Genomic DNA, 25,712 nt, shown 5'->3' on the forward strand with positions numbered 1-25,712 from the left:
ATTGTCTTCTGCTAATTCTTTCCAGCTTTCAAATAGGGGTCACTGACCCCATCCATAAAACAGATGCTCTGTTAGGCTACAAATGTTTTGTTATTGCTTTTTATTACTGTTCTTACTATTTAGGCCTCTCTTATTCATATTCCAGTCTCTTATTCATATCAGTGCATGGTTGCTAGGGTAATTTGGATCCTAGTGACCAGATTGCTGAAACTGCAAACTATAGAGCTGCTGAATAAAAAGCGAATTAACTCAAAAACACGAATAATAAAAAATGTAAACCAACTATCATTTATGTCAGAATATCACTCTCTACATCATCAAATCAATCACAATCAAAAGTTAGTTTAAAGGTGAACAATCCCTGTAATATTATTATTATTTACTCTCTCTGACATCATGAAGACATGATAATAGCAACTGTATAGCCTCTGCCAACTACCCACACACCTCAGCTAAAATGACATGTTACATGGCAACAGCCTGAAATCCAAAATCTTTCTGTTGTTGCTCAGTGTAAACTCACAGCATCTACTGACAGTCTTCTGCTTGCAGGGGCTGCTGGGAGTTGTAGTGCAGGTATAGTTATAGAACAAACAGTCTAGATCAGTGATCCCCAACCAGTAGCTCGTGAGCAACGTGTTGCTCTCCAGCCCCTTGGATGTTGCTCTCAGTGTCCTCAAAGCAGGTGATTATTTTTTAATTCCAGGCTTGGAGGCAAGTTTTTGTTGTATAAAAACCAGAAGTACTGCCAAACAGTCTCCTGTAGGCTGCCAGTCCAAATAGAGGCTACCAAATGGCCAATCACAGCCCTTATATGGCACTCCAAAACATTTGTCATGCTTGTGTTGCTCCCCAACTCCTTTTACTTCTAAATGTTGCTCACGGGTTCAAAAGGTTGGGGACCCCTGGTCTAGATGTTAGGACCTTTAGGCCAATATATATATACCTTTATCACCTAGAAGATTTTACTACCTACTGACAATAATAAAGCACAGTGAAAGCTACTCCAATGTTCCACTTCATGAATAAAGGCAAAAAACATAAGAAATCCTTGAGACTTGCAACAGTACAAATCAAAGCCCCATCTGTTTACTATGGGGGAGCAGCAAGAGTGACACTGAGGCATATTGGTAACTATTGCTGCCTTTTTGCACTGGCATCTTGGCTACAAACCTGGTGCACCATCTACATGGAATTTGTATTTTCTCCCCATATTTTTGCATACCAGTTAAACGCAGCCAGCTTCTGGAATCCTAAGAAACACACCTCTCTTTTTCAGGACAATAATAACACTTATATATTATCAAGAGGTCCTCAGCACTCAACCCATTGAGAAAGGTCTCTGAGAGGACCGAAACGTCATGTTGGCTACATATGCACATGTGAATATATTATTTTTTCACTGAAACCCTGGTGTTGCTGGTCATTTCTGCACTATATATATATATATATATATATATATATATATATATATATATATATATATATATATATATATAGTGAATAAAGTACCCCCTTTTGTAAAATATAAGGATATTATAAGTTACCGAGGAGTTTCATGACCATATAAAAACACGAGGCCGAAGGCCGAGTGTTTTTATACAGGTCATGAAACTCCGAGGTAACTTCTAATATCCTCATATTTTACAACTGGGGGTACTTTATTTATTATAATACACACATTTCAGCAAGTCATGTGACAGAAATGACATCAGAACTCACCGTTTATAACTGATGACATCAGAACTCACCGTTTATAAGGATATAATTTACAGGACATTCATGGCTTTTGTGTATTATATATATATACAGTATATATATATATATATATATATATATTTTGCTGTCAAATGTATTGTAGAAAGTAGTCCCCAAGATGCGCTCCAGGGCTTCATAATGCAGTTTAGAAAAGAAAATTTATTGTCAAAGTTTCGGGGAACTACAATATATATAAATAATGGGCAGAGGACTCTTGTATTTGTCTGTATGAATTTTGTGGTCACAACCTCATTGCATCCCCACTTAATGTTTTTAAAAATTACTGGTGAGCACAACTTTCCCTTGTTTGTTATAGTTTATACAGGAGCAGTGACCAGCTCCATGTTGTAGCTCCCACCCTCTCCAACTATAGTCAGGTGATCCCAGTGGTGTCTAATAAAAGGGCAGCCAAGTTTGGGAGTTTTAACCTTGAAAGCAGTAAGTAAATTGCAGGTAACACTTGTGTATAATGTATAATGAAGCAATAAGAATTCTTAATGAATCAGAGTTGTGTGTAGGACTGTCCAGATATTGGATGACTTTGACGTAGTTGGCCATCTTCGATATATTGCAATATATGGACAAAAATTTTTTGGTAGCTTAAAGCTGGCCATAGATGCAAAGATTTGATTGCACGAATCTCCCTTACGTACAATTTCTGGTGTGGAGTGTCTCGATATTTCGGTCGGGAAATGGCACTGAACGATCCTTCGTCTGATATAAAGATAAATCTGCACATCTATGGCCAGCTTTAGGCATAAAATGTCTCAATTGATATATTGATAATGGGTTGAGTGCAGAGAACCTCTTCTATTTGTCTATATCTATCTATATCTATCTATCTATCTATCTATCTATATATATATATATATATATATATATATATATATATATATATATATATACGTACCTTGAGCATTTCAAATTGTAACCCAACCCTCTGCCATAGGCTCGGAAGTGAGATAAGATAAAAGTGAGTAAGTGCAGACAGAGGCAAATGAGGAAGGCGCTAAGAGCATTGATTTTTCCTTTGCTGGTCAAGAAACAAGATAATTGGTGCAATAGATTACATTCACCTTGTTCATTGAGGCCCCCTCCCCAGCACAGGCTAGGATGAGGGGGTCTCTTTAAAAATGCATTTTTTTAAAGATGTTTGCCACTCTCTGATGCCTTCAAGTATATATGTCCATTAATATATCAGTCAATGTGGTTCAGTTGGGAGTGATAGTTTATAAGTATGATGTAGTCATTTTGTATAGAAAGACTCCCCTTTATAACCCAGGGCAGTACATGTGTCAATAGGCCTTTTAGATCTCTAAAAAATTATAAGCCAGTTTATGATTTTAGATTTGGGGCATACATTTTGCAACTGATGCATTGTTACTAAGAATGCACGTTAAGATAGTAGGGCAATAAATGTATTAATCATAAACAGAGTACAAGCCCTGGACCCATACCCTGCCCCAAGTTTCCCTTTAAATCAAACACAGTGGTAGAACAAAAATATAGGGGAGGCACAAAGCAAAGTATGTTATTCTTAGTTGGTGCACCGGGGTTCCCAAATGTCCAGATCACCACTCTGGAGTCAGATCTGAAGACAATATTGGCCAAATGGGGAAAGGCTCTAATTTTACTGTGACCCCCAGACCGGTGGATGTCGCATCTCAAGACAATCCAATGTCATTCATGTAGGTGGCTCATATACTGAAGTGCAAGAGAATATAATATATGCTTAGGTTTCCTCCTGTGCAAGGCATGATAGATAGCAGACTATATCCTTTTCTCCTTCACAGTCTGATGACAACCAATATAAAGCTTTACACATGCGTCATATGGTCTCCCTTCAAATAGGCAACACAGCTACGTGAACCTAACTGATATCCATATCCTTTAAATACAGGCACCATACATCAGTCCATAACTAAATTACAAATACACAAAAACATTGTTTGATCAGCTATTTTCCACAGTTCCATTAATATATAGAACAGCAGTTGTTTACTTAAAATCCTGCTAATTTACCTTCAAGATGGACTTCCGGGAGTACTGCATCAGCTAAGACTCTAGGGCCCCCTGGGGGACCAGCAGTCTAGTTTGGGGATCACTCCCTCATTCTGATGCACCTTTATTCAGGACCTCCCTATACAAGAGAACCTAAAACTATAAGAGATCATGTAATCCCTTCTCCTGTATATTTAAGGATATATCTTGGAGTACCGTGACCCATGGTGTCATTTAAATAATTCACAGAACCCCTAGATCAGGGATGCCCAAACAGTTTTTACCCATGAGCCAAATTTGAATATAGAAAAATTGGAGAGCTACACAAGCATGCAAAGAGTTCCTGGGGGGAGACAGATGTGGGCTGTGATTGGCTTTTGGTAGCTCCTGTGTGGGCTGGCAGCCTACATAATGATTGATATAACAATACACATTGTTTTGTTAGCATGTAAAAATTGCTTTCAAGCCAGGAATGAAAAAAAGAGCACCTGCTTTGAGCCCATTGAGAGAAACATCCAGCGAGTTGGAGAGTAACATGTTGCTTGTGAGCCACTGCCCTTGATGACTCTAAGGTTCTTATATTTAACAGTAAGTCATACATTATCCCTATATATGTACCATCTCTTGCCATGATTATCTTTTCTCTTTAAATGTAATTGCTACTAGCTACTTAGGTCGGTCATAGGCCCTAAAGGAGACATATTATGTAAATAAACTAGCGTATGCCAGTGCATTATACTCTTTTAAATATAGAAGGAACGTGCTTAAAAAGTGGTTACTTCTGGCTACTTTATCAATTTTTTTCTGCAAAACCCCCACTTCCTGCTGCCTCCTTTACCAGGCTGTGCAGGGGACCAGCAGCACTCAAAACATTGCACTGCACAGGGGCGCTCCGCCAATGAGGCGAGTTGAGGCACTCGCGTCCTGGTTGCCAGGGGCGGCAAAAATACCACTACTGGTAACTAAGAGCCAAATTTCTGGTTTTAAACCCTTAAATTCGGCTCTTCTAGTGCAGAGAGTGTAATTGCACTCTCTGCACTAGCGACATGGACGTCCCGTCTGGCAATGAAGGTGAGTGCCGTGGGGAGGCGGGGGGCTGCAAAAACGAAGGCCGTATCGGGCGACAAATTGGGTAGGATCACCCCTGGCACTGCACCAAGCAACAGCTAGGCTGATATATTAGGGAACTGATAGGGAGCAGTGATTGGCTATCTCCCTTGTACTGTGCAAGGGACCATTAGGACACTCCCACTCTTCATTTAAAACATGGACAGGGATCATAGCAGATGTATATAGAGCTATAGGCCTAATTTTAACTTTTAGCCTAAAGTGAAATCAGCACCAAATATTATACAATATTGCCTAAAATATAAGGATGTCTTTTTAGTTATGATATATGTCTCTATTAAAAGTATGCTCATTCCAGACACCTGTGATGTAACCTAAATTTAGCAGCAGATAAATCTGTTTGTATTGTTTGCGTGATCAGGGCTGCCAGTACAGGTGCGCTGCAGTCAGAGGTCCAATGGCAGAGCAGACCCTAGGATGGAAAAGCACCACCGAAGAGGTTGGGATGGTGACCAATAGCCAGGGTTAAAATGAATTAGGTGCGGAGTTTTGGCATAATTGGGGAGTGGTCAGGAGGGTCAAGGACAAACCCACCACCCAGGGGTACGGGTGACCAGTTGATATTTGAGGGTCCTGTTAATTTAATACTATAATGCCCCATAATTTCAGCTGGCAGCCCTTTGTATGATCATCATTATAGTTTGTAACTGAGTCTTCTGTTGGCCTTAAAAGAGAAATTAAAATTCCAGTCAAAAATGCTCATGGTCTCATCCATATTCTTCACATACATTTGAATCAGTCCATTAATACTCTCGATTTTACCAATATGTGCTTTATTTAAATAAAAATGGAGAGTGAAATACAAAATATACTTAATTCAATACTGGAAAATGAGCAAATGCAAAATGTCCCAATTCATAGAGACAGAAATAACATACAATAGCTTTAACCTCCTCAGTCATGTATTCTGTACATACACAAACATCTGCACACATATGTACTATGTGTACTATATATATATATATATATATATATATATATATATATATATATCCATCCTAACCCATTCATAGTGTCATATATATCTCAAGAAGCATTATTATGGCACAGTCAATATTTTTCTGACAATCATAAGATTTCCCTTCCCCTAATAACCCGTCACATGTTGATAGAACTGTACAATATCTTACAAATGATGTGCAATTTCATAAAAATAATGCTTCTATGCTAGAAAACTGTACTACGCAAGAACAAAGAACATTCAATACTTTCAAAGATTGGAGTCTGCATATTTGCACCTAAAACAAGAAAACGGTAATTACTATTGTATAATGAGAGAGAGTATTTTATTATGTTGTTACTAAAGTGTAATTGGCAGATGAAGAGGGCTCATTCTATAATGGGTTGTATTTCATTTTATGGTCTATTGTGTCCATGAAAAGTTGATCTCCATAATACTTGTGAGACAATAAGAACTAGGCCAGCATTGTTTTGGCTACATTTTTATCGTTTTTCTGCCTGCCTCAGCGACCCAATAGAAGGAACTTGATTGGACTGGGATGAAGTTGGCAGAGGAGAAGAAAGGACCAAGTCCCCTGTCTTTTGGGAGTTTCCAAGACATTGAGGCTCATCTTTTAGCACATCTGCAGAGGACACAACAGAGTCTTGTTCTGGGTCAGTGCCTCTTCCTCTCTTTTTATCTTCCTCCTTCTTCCACTTCATTCTCCGATTCTGGAACCAGATTTTTATGTGTCTCTCTGTCAGGTTCAGCATGACTGCCAGCTCTACTCTCCTTGGTCGAGAGATGTATTTGTTGAAGAGGAATTCCTTCTCTAGTTCCAGCAGCTGGGCTCTTGTGTAGGCTGTCCTTGTTCTTTTGTTCTCCTCTTGTTCCATTATGTATGATCCATCTGTAATGAGACAATATTTAGCAAATTAGAATTGGTTGCATGTGCTAACATATGTATTATATGTATTATCACATGAACAGCAGAGCCCCATACACACAAATCAGCAGGAATTCTAGGAAGAAGTTAAGTTTGGCTCCAAAACTTTCCACTTTCATGGAACACCCAATAGACTGAAGCTCATCCAATGGCAGACACATTCAGCATAGGGACCCTGTACAGAAATAATCCAAGGACCCCTTGATCAATAACCCAGGAAAATGCAACCAACTGGTCACCTTAGCATTTTATAAAGGTACACTACAGAACTTAATATATGTAACATAGTGTAGATTTTTATTATCTGCTGGGAGGTTATATTTATTGGTGGGCTCCAAAAACCAAGAAGAAATGATAAAGTAAGCTATAGATACTGACTGTACATCTCTAAAGGGTGTAAAGCTGGCCATTGACAAAATATTGTTTTTTTTTACAATTTTTGGATTATTTGTGGGCTTGAAAAAATCATCCCAACAATTTTCATACCAGTTGATTTTGATTCATTCCTGGCTAATGATAATACCTCTGCATTTATAGCCAGTCGGACAATATCCATTGGTGACTGTCGCTACTATTAATCTCACTCCCATAGCCCATCAACAGAACAATTTGTGTGTAACCAGATAACATCTCTCTAACACCTACCTGCATTGCTAAAAATTATCTGATGCCTGCCTAGTGGTAGATATGAGAATAGCACTCAATAGTAAATCCTCACGCCCCACCACAACTGAAAGCAGTTCCAATCTGAAAGCAGTTTGTGAAGTGCTGGTTCATCTCAAAGCACAAGATCAGGTGCAATGATCTGAAATTACTGCCTATTCACCAATATTACATTTGTTGGTTCAGAAGTAAATTCTATATGGTAAAGTACATTATTTGTAATATGATACACAAAAGCCATGGATATCTTGTAAATTATATCCTTATAAACGATGAGTAGTGATGTAATCAGTTATAAACGGTGAGTAGTGATGTCATTTTTGTCACTAAAACTTGTGTATTATAATAAATAAAGTACCCCTTGTTGGAAAATATGATGATACTAGAAGTATGGCACTCCGAATGAATATGAGGAGGTTTACTGTAGCATATTAAGCCAACAGAATCGCCTTACGCGTTTCAGGAAAACATCCCCTTAATCATAGGCATCTATGATTAAGGGAATGTTTATTGGAAATGCGTAAGGCGATGCTGTTACCTCAATGTGCTACAATAAACTTCCTCATTTTTCATCCGGAGTGCCGCCTGTATTGCTCATTTGGATCCATATTACAGCTGGAACGCTGGTGGCTTAGCACACAGAGTTTACAGAGCTGACTGAAGGGACATGCCGTGGTGGGGTGAGTCTTGAGCAGTCATATTTCCATTGACAATATTAGAAGTAACCTCGGAGTTCCACGACCTGTATAAAAGCACTGGCCTTCAGTCTTATGCTTTAATATAGTTATGGAACTCCTCAGTGACTAATACTATCCTTATATTTTACAATAGGGGTTACTTTAGTCACTATATACATTTTGTATTTAGAAAGAAAAAGTACACTATAAAAATGATGACAGAATCCCTTTAAGCAAGAGAAGGCTTCCCAGCACCAGCAAGAAGTGAGTGAAAATTAATTATAAATGTTAAAATGGCAACATCATGATAGTGTTGTTTTAAAGAGGTTATATTACCTGGGTTTGGTAAAAAAAAATCACGGTTCTGCTTCACAGAGAAGCTGGTGGCTGCATTTAGATCCTGGTGTTTTTCCCCAAACTAGGGTTGAAGTCATCCCTTCAAATGTGCTTTCTGTGTTAATTCTTTTAAGATGAGTGACCATTTCATAATATGGTAGTAAAAAGTTAGATGATCAAAGATGTGGGAATCTTGGTTGAACAATTAACACCCGCATTTTGTGGGTAAAGCTTCTTTGGTTTTTCATGTTTTAACGGTTTATCTACATTTAATCTTTGTTATATCCCACCATAATTGTTGAAGGACTTGGTGAGTTGAACTTCTGCCTTGCAGAACTGGTGTCCTTTGTTTAATCTGCTAGGAGTTTATCATGTGTGTGGGTTTTGTCTTACACTCTAACAACCTACTGGCGCACCCTAATATATGTGAACATTTTCTGTTCCCTGGGGGCTTTGTCCATGGGACATTTGGAGCTTCCAAATCAAAGGGACGGGACTTTGTGGGCTTTTTTACAAAGCCAGACCTGACAGCATGATTCTTCCAAACAGGTGACACTAGAAGGAACCTATCTGTTCCGATGTCTTACGGTGCTGATTCCGCATGCGTTTAATCCATTTACCCTCCTTCCCCTCTCCTTGGACTATTCTGTTCTCTTCCTATTTCCCATAAACATTAAAGTCACCAAAGGAGCGTTCTCCATTGTAGATCTGGTAGCTGGAGCATATGATCAGGCTTCTGTTCCCATCATAATTTTCCCTCCCAGACCAGCTTTTACAAAAACATAATTTTTTAGGAATAATCTTTTCTAATGGTGGACCTCTCCTCCATAACCACAAATATGAAGTCAAAAAGAGATAGTTAGTAAGTACAAGGGTCAAAACTTGATTCCTGTTCTGTTGGTAAGTGTAGAGGAAACTTCAGAGTTTAACAAGGAAGATTTTCATTTAGCCTGGGACCTTCTGTGGGCAAAGAGAAAAGAACACCTTAATTGATTGGGTGTAAGAGTGTGTGGAAGGCAGAGGTGGCCTATAATAATTACTGCTGAGATAAAAGTCCAGTGCCCAGAGTTCGAGAGGGACACAAAATGTTTGACCAACCTGCTGTTGTCTCTTAACAAAAGGCTTTGGCTTGTTTTATCTATGGTAGATGACAAGTGCATAAATGGTGGTTCTTCTGCATCATTTGAATTCAAGGAAATCTGACTGTAGAATAAAGAATACTGTCCTCATCTCTATTATCTGTCTAAACAGGTTTTTTTTATTTCCAATAAAATCTGAATTGGCACACTAAAATAATTATTTGAGAAAGCCACACCATTATTGGAATTCAAACAAGTGGTGGATAATTTCATGCAAAATATTACAACAAAAATAAAATCACGGCTAAAGGGAATATTCACTTGTAATTTATTTGAGCCTTTGAGTGTTCAACCCTGTGCAAGGAAATCTTCAGTGGCAAGTTTCTTTTTTCCTCTACAGTTGTTGCCTATTTGTAAAAAAAAAGAAAGAGTGACTTTAAACTGGCAAAACTCTCTGGTTCACCAACTAAAAATACAATATCTTAGTAACTTTGGGGCTTTGATTTCTGGGCTATATGTTGTATGGGGTGGTTGTCTAAGGCTATTGTTGTGCAATGTATAGCAACGCAGAACAAATATACATTGGTTTTCTAGAACACTTTGTTTACTTGAACTTCGCTCCATTTTTTGTCACTTGGTTCATTATTAGTGCCACAGACTGATGGCGTCTATTTATGAGGATGGATCAATAAGTCCTATTCCTTACCTGTAATAATTTGTATCTGATAACTACAAGCCATGATAAAAATATAACTACACTGATAAATCTATGAAAGGTTTGCTGGATTAATGGTTATGCTTTCTGAAGTCTTGCGGGAGACATTTCATTCTTTGTTTGATTTAAAAACACAAGGCTAATTTTCTATTTGTGTTTCATGAAAATATTGTGTTTGTTTCCCTAGCTTTTATGAATGTTCAGTTTTATTATCGATGTAACAGTTATTGTCTCAGGCATGTCCCATAACCCTCCTATTATGTTATGATTCCCTTACAAGGCCCTATTAGCAGCCCAGTGGTATAATTAAATGTCATTGGTAAAATAAACTCTCTAAATAGATGATGGGTTTGATAGATCACAGTGGAAGAAGTCGTTTCTTGTAATTTATTTATACACCATAACTCTCAAGCAAAAAACATACATATTCATGTCTGTGTAACGTCACTTAAAATATTAACACCAATGCAATTATTCTATCTTTTGGTTGATCATGGGATAATTTAAAATGAGCTCAAATAGAAATGTCACACCCTAAACTAAGATTGCTTGATATTGTCAAGATTCTATGATCTCCTTAATTCCCAACTAATAGCAGATCAGAACTTCAGTAAATATCATCTGGGAAGGCTTCAAAATCCCCTTAGATCAAACCCTGGGCTGTTTATGTTGACCTCAGTGGAGAGGTCTTGCCTAGGTCTGTTTGAAATAGTAATAATCCAGCAGTTCTATATCCTCCCTCTACCAGGTGACAGATTAAGGGCAACAACATCATGAGCCTAAAGTAGTTTATGACAGTGATCCCCAACCAGTAGCTCGTGAGCAACACATTGCTCTCCAACCCCTTGGATGTTGCTCCCAGTGGCCTCAAAGCAGGTGCTTATTTTTTAATTCCAGGCTTGGAGAAATGTTTTGGTTGCATAAAAAACGATTGTACTGCCAAAGACAGCCTTCCGTAGGCTGCCAGTCCACATAGTGATAGCCAATCACAGCTCTTATTTGGCACCCCAGGAACATTTTTTTATGCTCCTAAACTCTTTTTAGAATGGAATGTGGCTCACATGTAAAAAAAAAAAAAAAAGGTTAATTCTTTAATAATTGGTCAACCTACATAGCACACCTCCCATAACAAATCAAATCTCTCACGATTTATACCTTTAGACATACGACATGGTGCGATATAGAAACTCTCAACAACCATCCTTTGATGATGGAATCATCCCAATATCTAGCAGCACTACAACAAGAACAATTACTACCTGATACTGCGCCTCCCAGAAGTCACCAGGCTAACAGATTGTTGACCTCTTACACCACCCAATCCTTAAAGGACTTACCCACATGCCATTATCATAACTGAGCTGATTGTTTAAAATGTTATTGAATTTTTTTTTTTTTATCTGATGTCATAATCACTACAAATTTCGCTTTATGGAAACGTATAATTATTTCATGTGATTTACTTTATCATCTATAATAAAAAACAAGTTTTAAAAAACAAAAAACAAAAAAAGGTCAGGGATCCCTGCTCTAGGACATACTAGTTGAAGGGTATAGGTCAGGGAATCATGTCACATTAAAAAATCCTATTTTAGCATCACTGAACTCCCTCACTAAATTGCCAAATATGAAGGCCAGAAGAATGATCAGAAAAGCCACCAAGAACCAGTTTTTATTGTCCACACTGTCTACAGAAACCAAAAAAAATTGAGCACAGATCACAAGAAAACATATGGATAGAACAATTCCTGGAGAAGAACAGTTGCTCCGTGCAAGGAAACGTATGATGAGTTGGAAGCTTTTCTTTGAGCATGAAGATACAGGAATATAAATTCCTTTGTTATTGACCAAGGGCAGTGTCCCATCCTAACAAAAAATGTATGACATGATTTGTTGATGAGTACCCATCAAATCAACATTTCCTAAGCAATGAACAGTCATTCCCACCTGAAAATGCAGGAGGAACTAAAGCTGAAATGGAGGAATGTATGGCGGATCATAATGTTGGAACACTGCTTTATCATATAATTGCATAATTATTGTGCAATGGTGAACTTTCTTAAACATCTTATACATGAAACCAAAATGTTTTTATGAGTTTGTTCCACTTTCCTCCTAAAGTTTTCTACGGTTATGTCAGATGAAGGTCAACTTATTCTTTCCAGCTATGATGTTGTTAATATCTACGCAGGGATTCCCCGTGGCAAAAGAATCAATTTAGCAACAAAGATGATTAGAAAGAGTTGTTTGTATACTGAGGATGAGATAAGATTTATGACAGAGCTACCTAAGTCTCTTTAACAGCAATTTTCATACATGGAACAGCACTTGGTGCTTTTGAGGATCAATTCTTCTGGTTTCAAGTTGTCTCCACCATGAGCAAATGCCTTTAAGACTTTGTTTAAATACTTGTATCAATGGGCTTTTTTTGTCCAGATGGGCAAGCACTGAAGACATTCTTGCCCTCAGTATATACATTTGTGTTTGAGCGTGTGTTTACATATGGCACTTTAAGGTGATGTTCCTTAAAGTTGGGGTGACAAATCAGGATGTGCCTTTACCTCCATGTGAAACCCAAGACAATATAAAACATTTTGTTCCATCTTCTTTATTTTTTGCAGATACATCTGCAAACTACTTGAACCTACAGACAGAAACATGTTACTTTCATAGGGCAGATTTTATCTGTGGCAAAGAAGGTTATAACTAGGGGGGCATTCATACAAGTGAGGAGGCTTGAGCATGACGACAATATAGGGCCAATACATTAACTTCGAGTGAAGGATTCGAAGTAAAAAAACTTTGAATTTTGAAGTGTTTTTTTGGCTACTTCAACCATCAAATGGGCTTCTTCGACCTTCGACTACGACTTCGACTTTGAACCGAATGATTCGAACTAAAAATCGTTCGACTATTCGACCATTCGATAGTCGAAGTACTGTCTCTTTAAGAAAAAAACTTCGACCCCCCAGTTCGCCACCTAAAAGCTACCGAACCCAATGTTAGCCTATGGGGAAGGTCCCCATAGGCTTGGCTACGTTTTTTTGGTCGAAGGATAATCCTTCGATCGTTGGATTGAAATCCTTTGAATCATCCGATTATTCCTTCGATCGTTCGATCGCAGTATTTGCGCAAAATCCTTCGACTTCGATATTCGAAGTCGAAGGATTTTCATTCCCAGTCGAATATCGAGGGTTAATTAACCCTCGATATTCGACCCTTGATGAATTTGCCCCTACATGTTCCTCCAGGTTAAAAGAAAGACAATGAAAAATTTGAAGTGGGGGATTCCTAAGACACTCTATGTGTATCATCAATGTACCAGGATATCAGCAAACTGGCAGGAGAAAATGCTGCTTCCCTCCAAGTCTTAAGGCCCCCATACATGAGCAAATAAAAGCTGCCGACAGACCGAGTTGGCAGCTTATTGGCTCGTGTGTGGGGCCCTCCCCGATCGATATCCGGCCTCGTTCGGGCAGGTTAAAAAATCCCATTGGATCGCGGACACATCTGTCAGTTGATGTGGTTCCACGATCCGACCGCCTATAAGGACTGCATTGTGATCCGATCTTTGGGCCCTAGGTAGCGCCCATGATCGGATTAACCCAAAATCGCCAACTTCAATGTGGGCATATCGGGGAGAGATCTGCTCGTTTGGCGATGTCACCAAACGAGCGGATCTGCTTGTGTATAGCAGCCTTTAAACTGGTGCAAATATCTCATATTTCCAATGATAACATACTGCAAAGTTGTGTTTTTTTAATACTTTTTGTAATTGAGAGGCAAAAGCATCTGTAAAAATTACTTAGAACAATTTTATAGAAGGTTTTGCACCCCCCCTCCCTATTGTGTGCGTTTGTTTGCCATTAATGATTGCCATGCACATGAATGTAACTATTGTGTATTTATAATCAGGCGTCATTCTGCTATCACCTCTATAGGAACGACCACAGAGACTGCCAAGGATTGTATTTTGCAGCATAACATTACACTATGAGGAATATTTAGAACGGCATGTAAAATAGTTAATAGCAGAAATGGCAATGAAAGCTGGTGAAAAATTAATTGTGTATTTTAAAAGCTCCTTTAATCTTTAAAAATGAGTTAAATCATGCATCATCCCAAAGGAAATAATCCAGCTATTTCTAAATACTATTTATAAATACTAATACTAATTTCAAATTCTGCTTTTATTTTACACTTTCTAGACATTGAAATCAAATGGACCAATTCTTGTTTAAATAAAAAGCGTAAAAGACGGCAGCACCCAATGATGGATTCAAACCTGTATTTTCAAGTGTGACATTTTTATGCCTCTTTCTACTCTTGGCTACCAAAGTAGAATTTCAGTTTGAGACCGTGAGTAATTTCCCAATATTATAAATAACTTTACACATTTTTATGCCACTGTTTTTTCATTGCAACTGTTTTATACATCTGCACCAAAGAAAATTGGGCAAAGTTAAGGTGGGGGAAAAGAAGTGTTGCGAATACCTACAAGAAGCTGGATATTTGATGGCAGAGAAGCCTTAAAGGTGTAGTTCACCTTGAATTAAATTGTAAGTATAAGGTAGACAATGATATTCCAATGAAATTTGCAGTTTTTTTCTAATTATTCGGCTTTTTTTTTAGATCGACCAAGATCCTTTCAACCCAAATTGAATTTGCATCAGTGATAAATGATCTGGAAGGGTATTAGATCTCAGCGCCTTGTTAAATAGAATGACATTTGACTACTCAAAACAGTTGATCACATTCTGATGACGAGGCACAGATATATGTGGCAGTTTGTTGAACCCTTTCCTGACAGTCAGAAAGGTATTTAGTAAATGGTAAAAAAAAAAATTCCAACAGCTGGGCATCTTTCAGGGATCCTTCTAGAGTTTTTTTCTCGATTTGTGAATGTAAGTGAGAATGTTTTTTTTAAAAATCTGTAATGGTCCCGCTTTATCAAAGAAAAAAAGCTGTTGAGTCTTTATAGAAGTCAATGAGAATTGTCTCTGTCGACTTTATTTATTTATATATTTCCCGGTCCAGTTTAACATTTGAGATTGTCAGCGGCATTAAAAATGAATGCAACAATGTGATTCTCCGTGGAGTTTAAATTTTCTTCTGCAGAGATACACAACCGCGAATATTCTAAAATAATCTGGTGTTCGGGGGGGGGGGGAAGGCAGTTGCAGGAAAATAATTTGCCACAGTTCTTTCCCCCATGATTGTGGCTTTTTTTTCCCTTCAATGCCAAAAATTGGTAAAACTGTTTCAAATTTTATGGAATGATGAACAATTCCTTGAATATACGGATACATTTATATCATGTTTTAAATATATGAACAATTCAATTATACATGTTATTACAGGTATGGGACCTGTTATCCAGAATGCTCGGGACCTGGGGTTTTCTGGATAATGGATCTTTCCACAATTTGGATCTTTATACCTTAAGTCTACTAGAATATATATATATATATATATATATAATACACAAAAGCCAGGAATATCTTGTAAATTATATCCTTATAAACGGTGAGTAGTGATGTCATCAGTTATAAACGGTGAGTAGTGATGTAATTTCTGTCACATGACTCACTAAAATTTGTGTATTATAATTAATAAAGTACCCCCAGTTGTAAAATATGAGGATATTATAAGTTACCTCGGAGTTCCATGACCTGTATAAAAACACTCGGCCTTCGGCCTCGTGTTTTTATATGGTCATGAAACTCCTCGGTAACTTATAATATCCTTATATTTTACAAGAGGGGGTACTTTATTCACTATATATATACTATTAAATAAACCCAACAGGCTGGTTTTGTTTCAAATAAGGATTAATTATATCTTATCAAGTACAAGCTACTGTTTTATTATTACAGAGAAAAAGGAAATCATATCTAAGTGGATTATTTGGATAAAATGGAGTTTATGGTAGACGACCTTTACTTAATTCTGAGCTTTCTGGATAATGGGTTTCTGGATAACGAATGCCATGCCTGCATTTTTTGTCTTATTATTAAATGTAAAAATATAACAGTTGAAAGAGAAGTATATATTTTTTATTATTATCAGTAGAACGACAGGTCCCTGCCTTTTACTTTTTTGAAATGAATACAAGTTGAATATTAGTGGAAATCAGGCCAATTGCACCTGGGGCTGCTTAAAGCAATTTCAGTGTATTTCGTGAATTCGTATTCAGGTTTGCAAAACCTGAATTCTAGAGATTAATTAAGCGCAAACAAACTCGAATGTGAAAATCAGGCAAGCTGGTGAGTTCATGCTAGTTGTCCTAGGCAAAATGTAAGCGATTTTTTCAGCTAAAGTTGAAATTAATAGTAGTAGAATGCTAGTTGGCGGTATTTTTTCTCATTTTTAACTGAATTCAAGTTTTTTTCTCTTTTTTAAAAATGTTTTTAAAAATATTATTTGGAGTCTATGGCAGATGGCCTTTCCATAATTCAGAGCTTTCTGGATAACAGATGCTATACTAGTATTAAATGAAGCTGTATGTATGCTATGGTTCACAATATCTGTTCTGACTCTGAGCACTGTCTGACTGTAGTCCTGTCTGTGGAGCCTCAGTTTATCTAGTACAGGTATGGGATCCATTATCCATAAACCCATTACCCAGAAAGTTCAGAATTATGGAAAGGCCGTCTCTTATAGACTCCATTATAATCAAATAATTCAAATTTTTAAAAATGATTTACTTTTTCTCTGTAATAATAAAACAGTAACATGTACTTGACCCAAACTAAGATATAATTAATCCTTATTGGAAGCAAAACCAGCCTATTGGGTTTATTTTATATTTATATCATTTTCTAGTAGACTTAAGGTATGAAGATCCAAATTACGGAAATATCTGTTATCCAGAAAACCCCAGCATTCTGTATAACAGGTCCCATAACCGTATTTTTTTAAGTCAATAATAATATAGGTATGGGACCTGTTATCCAGAATGCTCTGGACCTGGGGTTTTCCCAAAAAATGTATATTTCCATAATTTGGATCTTCACACCTTAAATCATTTTCATCATAGAAAATCATGTAAACATTAAATAAAACCCAATAGGCTGGTTTTGCTTCTTATAAGAATTACTTATATCTTAGTTTGGATCAAGTGCGAGATTCTGTTTTTATTATTACAGTGAAAAAGGAAATAATGTTTAAACATTTGGATTATTTGGATAAAATGAAATTGTTTTTGCAGAAAAAATCAGATTTCCACATTTTTTATGGATTTTTTGTCAGATTTTCACAATTTTTTGCCCAAAAACTTTGGGACTTCTCCCTTTGACTTATATGCAATCTCGACAGGTCTGAGATGCTGGATTTTCTGATTCTGACTTTTATTTGTGATTTTCTAAAAGTGAGATTTTCGTGATTTTTGCATACGGAGTTTAGTAAATAACGCCCTAAGTATTTTGTTGGGTATACAGTCAACTAAGGTAAACAGACAAGCCTAAAAGTTCCTAAGCCGTCCATTTACTAAGATAAACCATGATAATGACTTGCACCAGAAAAAAAAACGCAAGGGCAGGTTTACTAAAGTACAAGCACTTCTATCATTACGAATATTCTGGTGCACATATATATATATTAACACCTATCAACGCATTCATGCTATGTAAGCTGTCTCCCAAGGTTTACTAACGATTATCACCAGAATTGTTGCTAAATATAGACAAAATTGTCGCAAATATTTATTGCAACCTGGAGAGTGACGTAATATGATACAAAGAAAGAAATTGTAAAGTAAAAGAGGAATCAGGGCAGTTTTATAACATAAGCAGTGAAAATTAGTAATTGCAATGGGAAAGAATGATCCTTATTAATGAAATATAAGTGAATTAATTAAGAATAATTTATATGTGAAAATAATTTATTCCTGGGATTCCTGATATTATTTAACTGCCCATCGGTGTATTTAATAATGCATTCATAAATCGGTAATAAATACTTTTTTCTATAAACTTATTCATATAATGTATATAGTGATGGGCGAATTAATGCGGCAGGCTCAAATTTGCGGGAATTTGAATTCCTGTGATTCGCCGTCTGCGAATAAATGCGCGAAACTGCCGTGAAAATTTGTCGGCGTCAAAAAAAAATTACGACGGCGTCCGTTTTTTTGGACGTCGGCGCGATTTCGCCGGCGTAAAAAATGTGATTCCTGCACCGTTTCATGATTTTTCCGCTGTTTCGAGAATTTCGCTGAAAATTTGCGAATTTTTCGGCGAAATGCCCCAAATTCACCCATCACTAACTGTATATATATATATATATATATATATATATATATATATATATATATATATATATATATATATAGTCATTAGTGTGGCCATTGGCAGTGGAAATCCCCAAGATTTATAGCAGATTATGCAGTTCACCTAAATGAGCGCCAAAAAATGTGCAACACGCTAGAAATAACCCTTAAACGAACTGCTTACATGATTGACACCACTTATTGTAAGACAAATTTGTCTCATGCCACTTTAGTTAACATGTGAACGGTGTCAATTTTGCCGCAAAAATATTTGCATCAATAGCAGGCGATGGGTTATAGACAATTTTTACAAACTTTAGTAAACAGACCCCCTTAGTCTAATTAGTCTCATTAAGGTAAGGTAAAAAAAAGTTTCTCCTTAGTTGATATGTCTATGAAATAACATAATCTGGGGTCCCTGTCTATAAAATAAGAAGCCCTTAATTAGAAATTGAAAATATGTTTATCAATTACTGTTCGCCTACATTTACACAAGTACCGTAGGCAGAGTAGTTGTGTGTAAACAGAATTGTATTAGAAATGTATCAGCAATAAATACTGACTGCGTGCAGTGGAGAAGGAAGTTCTAAAAAAATATTCCTAGGACAAAGAGCTTGCAGTTCTAGATTACTGCCTCTAATCTGTTAATGGTAAAGTCCCAGGCACCCAGCAGTAGCTCCAGTCATATTCAGTAGCAGGGGTTATTCTTTTGCAGTCTGAGGCGACTTCTGCTATTCTTTCCCCCTTTTATCCCCATCGCTTACCTTTTTTGCGCAGGAGCGGATCCAGGGAAATTCAGCTCTTAAAGCTACTTTAGGGCAGAGACGCACGCTATGATTCGGGGAGATTAGTTGCCCGGCGACAAATCTAATCTTCTTCGGGGCGACTAATCTTCCCAAACTGCCTCCCCTGCCTTCCTGCCGGCTAGAATATAAATCACCGGCGGCGTAGCACTTGGAGCGCTTCGTTTTCCGAAGTCGTCTGAGTGCCATCCCATTGGCCATTTACATTCTAGCCGGGGGGAAAGCAGGGGAGGCATTTCGGGCGATTAGTCGCCCCGAGGAGGAGGAGATTTGTAGCCAGGCGACTTATCTCCCCAAATCGCAGTGTGTGTCTCTGCCCTAAGACTTTGGAAACAACCTGCTTCTCATCATTGGTTTAAATTAAAATGATGGCCCAGTTTCCACTATAAAATTACTTTAAATAATATATCTGTGTCTGTGGATAAACACAGCGTTCTATAGAAAACATCAGACAGAGAGATCAACATCTATTCTTGTATTCTAAACTGTATAACCTTCATATCATTGTGGCTGCTGTTCCTAATGTTAGTTAGATACAATGAAAGGGACTGGCAACGGTATTAAATAAATAAAACTATTTCGAATAATTTGACACCTAAATGTATACATTGTACATACAGGTACACATGTCAAGAATGCTCCGGACATGGGGCTTTCCGGATAAGGAATCTTTTAGTAATTTGTAGTTTACAAAAATAATCTTGACAGATAAATGAACCCAAGAGGCTTACAGTATTTTGCCTCCAATAAGGATTAATATATCTTACTTGATATCAAGTACAAGGTACTGTTTTCTCATTTTTAGAAATGTGAATTATTCGATTAATATGGGGTCTATGGGATATGCCTTCCTGTAATTTGGAGCTCTGTGATGAGTTTCTGGATAATGGAAAACTTTAAATAATTTAGTAATCAAATCAAAACCTTCAAATAAAATGTTATACAATAAGGGGCAGATTTACGAAGGGTCAAATTTCTAATTCATGGGAGTTTGTTAAAACTCCCATAAATTCGAAATTCGACCAATCCAAATTTATTTAAAAAAATCAAATTTTCTAAACTCGGGTGAATTGGATCGACCCGAAAACAAACTCGAATCGAATTCGATTCGAGTTTTAAAAACTCGATTCAAGTTTTTTTCTCCGAAAAAAATTGAATGTCAGGCTGCAAACAGCTCCAAATTGACCCCAGGATGTCTCCCATTGTCTGAAACAGCAATTCGGCAGGTTTTAGGTGGTGAATAGTTACATTTGAGATCTTAAAGGGCCAGAGAATGATAAATCTCGAAAATTTTGTTCAAATTTTTAATTCGACCCTTGATAAATCTGCCCATAATAATCAAATCTCTCAGGGAATTTGAGAAAAAAACAGATTAATAGTGAAATGGAAAATAATTAGTAGAAAGAGACAATTCTCCACAGCACAGAGGAACATAATTTTTTTTTGGTCAAAATGCCTATTTTTTGGGTAACATTGTTTCCACTGGTTGTGGTATCTTTATCCCAAAACAGTTTTAATCCTTAAGGTTCTGCTCCTGTACCCCGTCCTGAATACAAGTTTTTTGGGGTTTCCGCCCCCAACATTCTAAAACAAAGTCTACCCCAGCATATCAGGTTCTGGGGAAGACACAGAAAAAATGGCAGAATTATTTTGGTGGCTCTTTAAACCAAACGGCCCTCAATGATAGCTATTTTACAGTAAATCAGAAAAGTTCATTTATTGCATCTTTCGATTTCGATGGCCAGAACTGGGTGGAGCTTCTGCTGAATAAAAATCATTTTGTGACATTATTTAGCTATTTTTTTTAAATGCGGAGAATATAGCGCATCATGTACCAGGATACAGTAATTACACATAAAAATATGTTTAAAATGGTCATTATGTTGTATTTTGTAATAAATGTGATTACATAAATTTACTTCGAAATACAGGTATGGGATCTGTTATCCAGAAACACTTTACCCAGAAAGATCCGAATTACGGGCAGACCGTCTCCCATAGACTTCATTTTATGCTAATAATTCTGTTTTTTTTTTATTTGTTTTTTTTTAAACTATTTCCTTTTTCTCTGTTATAATAAACCAGTAACTTGATCCTAACATATAATTAATCATAATAATTATTACTATTATAATCTATCATTATATAATGATAATCCTTCCTGAAGACACAAAAATCCTATTGGGTTTAATGTTTAAATTATATTTTAGTAGACTTTAGGTATGGTGATTGAAATTACTGAAAGATCCCTTGTTGAGAAAACCCCAGGTCGCCAGCATTCTAGATAATAGGTCCCATACCTGTACCATGTTGAATAAACAGTCCCCTTTTTTCCCTGTTTAGTGCTACTAAACAATTGCTAACTTGAAGAACAATGTGAGTATATTGTTGAGATCATGGGAAAACTATTGCTTGTCCAGCTCGGAGGTAGAGGACAAAGGGAATCATTGCAGCTCTTTCCTAAATCAGAATCCAGGTTTACGGTGCAGGGATTTATACTGTGTGACTAGCGGTTGCAGTTACTGGCAATGGTGGTTCTTTGATTTTGGACAAGGGCTTCCTTAGTGACTCAGCAAGGTGAAGTTTTGCCCACCACTCTTTGTACTTGGTATATATACAGTGGAAACATGACGCTCGCCCACAGCCTCCTATTGAATTCAATGAGAATCACATTGATCCTGCATGTTGTCTAGCTACTCGGTGCTAGTAACGAGCTGCTACACAAATGCACTTAACGGAGTTCTTTGGACTGGGGATGTCCAGCCTCCCCAGTCCAAAAACAGCATCTCCAGAAAGGCAATGGTAGTCAGGAGTTGCTGGGAGTTGAAGTCCAGTACTAACTGTCAGGCCTCTATTTTGCCATCCTTTCTTCTAGGATTATGCTCATCTGTCTTAGTCTGCACCAATGTAATGGGAGCATTAATTAATTGTTGGCCAAGTTATGTGCTATGTTCTGCAAATCCTATGATTCCCTGGAAGCCTACCTTATACTTCATCCAAGTACAAGTACAATCCTTATTCGAGGCAAATCAATCCTATTGGGTTTATTTAATATTTACTTTATTTTTTTTTTAGTAAAATTAAGGTATGGAGTTGGTGGAATCAGCTTTTAAGTTAATTTTGTTCTCCAAACTTTATCTAAAACATTGATCAATTAGAATGTTTCTAGGGGTTTGGGATACGAAGGGACCCGACATGCAATAAATAAATGAACATTATTGGTTATGACTTCCTTTGCAATACATCTCCTGCAGCCATTTAAATATTTCTGGAAAATAATCTTTATTATCATTACCTATTATTATTACTACAGGTACTAGTTCTCTATTATTATTATGATTGCTGTCAATAAGAGCGGTAGAGGTATTATTAGATTTTTGTATTACTGTTGTGGATCTCATTAAACGCTGACATATTTATTTAACCCTAATAGGAATAAGGCTATCACAGGATACTGGGAGTTGCAGTTTAGCAACAGCTGGACAACTGCCGATTGGATCGATATAATGGGACTCATATAGGCTTACGCCACTCTGTTACAAAACATAGGGATAGATACTCAGAGTAATGGATAGCACAACCAATTTGAAAAAATAGTAGAAAATGTATTACAAAAAGGAAAAGAAAAATACAAAAATTATACAAAAAAATGAAATAATATAACAGTGAGCCCAACACATTTCAACCTTAAGGGTCTTCCTCAGGGGCACAAATAGACAAAAAAAAACAAAAAGCCGGCCTTTTTTTGTCTATTTGTGCCCCTGAGGAAGACCCTTAATGTGCCCCATCTTATCATAATAAGGATTTTAGCAGTCACCTTAGTGTCTTGACCAGCAGCCGTATACCTTTGTATATTTATGGAACAGCTCAGTGGTTTGTAAAGATATTCGTGGTGCTTATGCATCAGCTTATGTATCATAAATAATGTTATTATATTAAGTATTAATAAAGAGGATATCTGCCCCCAAAACAGTTTTTTTGCATAATGAAAGAAACTTCAATTTGAAGCAACTTTCTGATCTAACATAGCTATTATATACTTATAGGATTCGTTATCCAGAAAGCTCAGAATTATGGCCGTCTCCCACAGACTCCATTAGAATCAAATAATTACATTATTTAAAAAACGACTTTCTTTTTCTCTGTAGTAATAAAACAGTGCCTTGTACGTGATCCCAAATAAGCTGTAATTAATCCTTATTAGAGGCAAAACAATTCTGTTGAGTTTATTACTGATTCAATTATTTTTTTTTAGTAGAATTAAGGTATGGAGATTCCAAATTACTGAAAGACCCCTTTCTGGAAAACCTCAGGTCCCAAGCATTCTGGATAGCAGATCCGAAACCTGTATTGACAAATAACTTTCACGCCACTGACCATAAATGGGTATTGGAAAGTTGTTTAGAACTACATTTTCTCTATGATGAAATAAAGTAATATTGCCGCAAAATGGGAATTCTGGTTTACGTATTAAAGACTATAGATAAAAAAATATGCAGTGAATAATTGTGCCGTTCCCAGACAGGCTCTGGCTCTCATGTCAATCTCTTGGGGCGATAAAAGCACTTCCTGCTGGGTATCTGACGTCGTCTGGGCAAGGTTAGAGGGCAGAGAATATCTGCCCTGAATATTGCTAGAATATACATTTTCAACAGCCTATTTGTACAAAGCTATTAATAAAATATTTGCTTTGCAGGTGTGACAAAACAGGGCATAATGGGCCCCCTGATAACATTGTGCAAGGAGATACAGAAATATTGTTCTCGAAACTGAGCTATTCTGAGCTGATAGAGGGCTTTTCCCCCAAATCTGCCAATCACTCCTAGACAATATCTGCATTATGCTGCCTGTTTTCGGCTGGAGTCCCAGGCACGGACTATGCAGTAACAGTTTAATAATGCACAAGGGCTTCCCCTCTAACCTCAGCCTTGGTCTCTCAATCCACAACTGCACTAGATCTACACCTATTCGACTTCAGGTTTCTCATTAGGCAAGTCCTATCTCACAGCGGTGGTTAAAATGTAACTATCACTAGTGTCCCACACACAAAGTGGCCCTCAGACACAACCAAGCTTCCAAACATAGAAACTGCTGCTGCTCAACTCTACTCGAGCATTTGGTTGCCTGATTATGATTTATAGCAATTATATGGGGTAAATAATATAGCAGGAATATCTGTAGCTCACCTGTCCACTGTCCTTTCCAGGTGTGGGATTTGGTGGATTTCATCCATGGGAAAGGTAAAAGGGTTCGGTTCCTTTCCTCTAAGGTTCCGGATTCGTTGTCATCTGGGAATGGCATTTGGTGGTGGGGATGAGGGATCCCTGGGTGATGGTGGTGATGATGGTAGTGATGGTGATGGAGGTGAGGAACAATGGGCTCTTCAGATATGGGAGGCACTTCATACGGTGAGATGTCTGGAGGACTGCCTGGGTCCAGAGCTACCAAGGGGTTGCTGTAGGCTGCCTGCTGCTGCCTTCCCATGTAAAGGCATGCTGGGGGGCTTGGGTTATAGTCCTGTCCCTGGCTCCTCTGGAACGCACAGGGCTCTTTGTAAATTGGAGCTTGTGGATAATATTGGTCATCAGCATTCATGGCGATAAGCAGCTGATCACTCAGCACTTCTCTCTCCAGTCTGCTGCGTTAGGTGACAGGTAAGCTTTACCTGCAAGGAATGGTCCCTTGCCTTCCTTCTGCAGCCAGATTGGTCCATCCCTTGCACATGTGACTTGGCAGTGGACACCTGTTGGGAGGGGTTAGCACTAGCAGATAAGGAGAGCTCCTTCCCTATTCATGGTGACCATTTTCCCTACTTTTAGGACTTTATTTGTGACCTCGGCCAGTGCAAATTGCAAAGCTGCGCTTTTATGCGGGTTTTACGTATCCCAAGGATACCCCTGATTAGGATTAATTCATGCTCTGATCAGATATGTCTTTCTGGTGAATTCAATTTAAAGAAGAAAAGGGGGGGGCATTCACGAGAAACTTCAGAAGTGGTTGAACTATAATTCCCAGAACCCACAATGCTTTGCTGTTTAATCGTATCTGAAAGAAGAATGGTATCTGTACGTTGGTATGTGTGCATGGCATAGATATATATCAATAATTAACAGCTGATCAATGACGTGTCATATTGGTGGGTGTTCAGCTGTTGATAAACTTCAACTCCCATGATCCCCTTGATTGTATGCCTCAAGACTTTGTTGACCTGATAAATTGACCTCTGAAATGTCTATTAATAATATTCTATACCTTGTTCAGTTGAGCTAAAAACTTTATTTGCTGATTTATGTTTTTGTGCCTAGGTAGGTGCTCCGTTGCTACTTGGAGGGGGCCACACAGACTCAGAAATGACTTTCATGTCTATGTACCTGGAGAAGTGGGGTCATTTAGACTA

General features: G+C 37.5%; 1 protein-coding gene across 1 annotated transcript; it reads right to left on the reverse strand.

Annotated features, from left to right (window-relative positions):
• Positions 1 to 6,330: 6,330 nt before the first annotated feature.
• pdx1.S (pancreatic and duodenal homeobox 1 S homeolog) lies at positions 6,331 to 24,910 on the reverse strand. The gene is given in 2 exon segments (NM_001172211.1): positions 6,331 to 6,737; positions 24,502 to 24,910. Coding segments are annotated over 2 exon segments (816 nt in total).
• Positions 24,911 to 25,712: the final 802 nt, after the last annotated feature.

The sequence above is a fragment of the Xenopus laevis genome, chromosome 2S, assembly GCF_017654675.1.
Source record: "Xenopus laevis strain J_2021 chromosome 2S, Xenopus_laevis_v10.1, whole genome shotgun sequence".
Lineage (NCBI taxonomy): Eukaryota > Metazoa > Chordata > Amphibia > Anura > Pipidae > Xenopus > Xenopus laevis.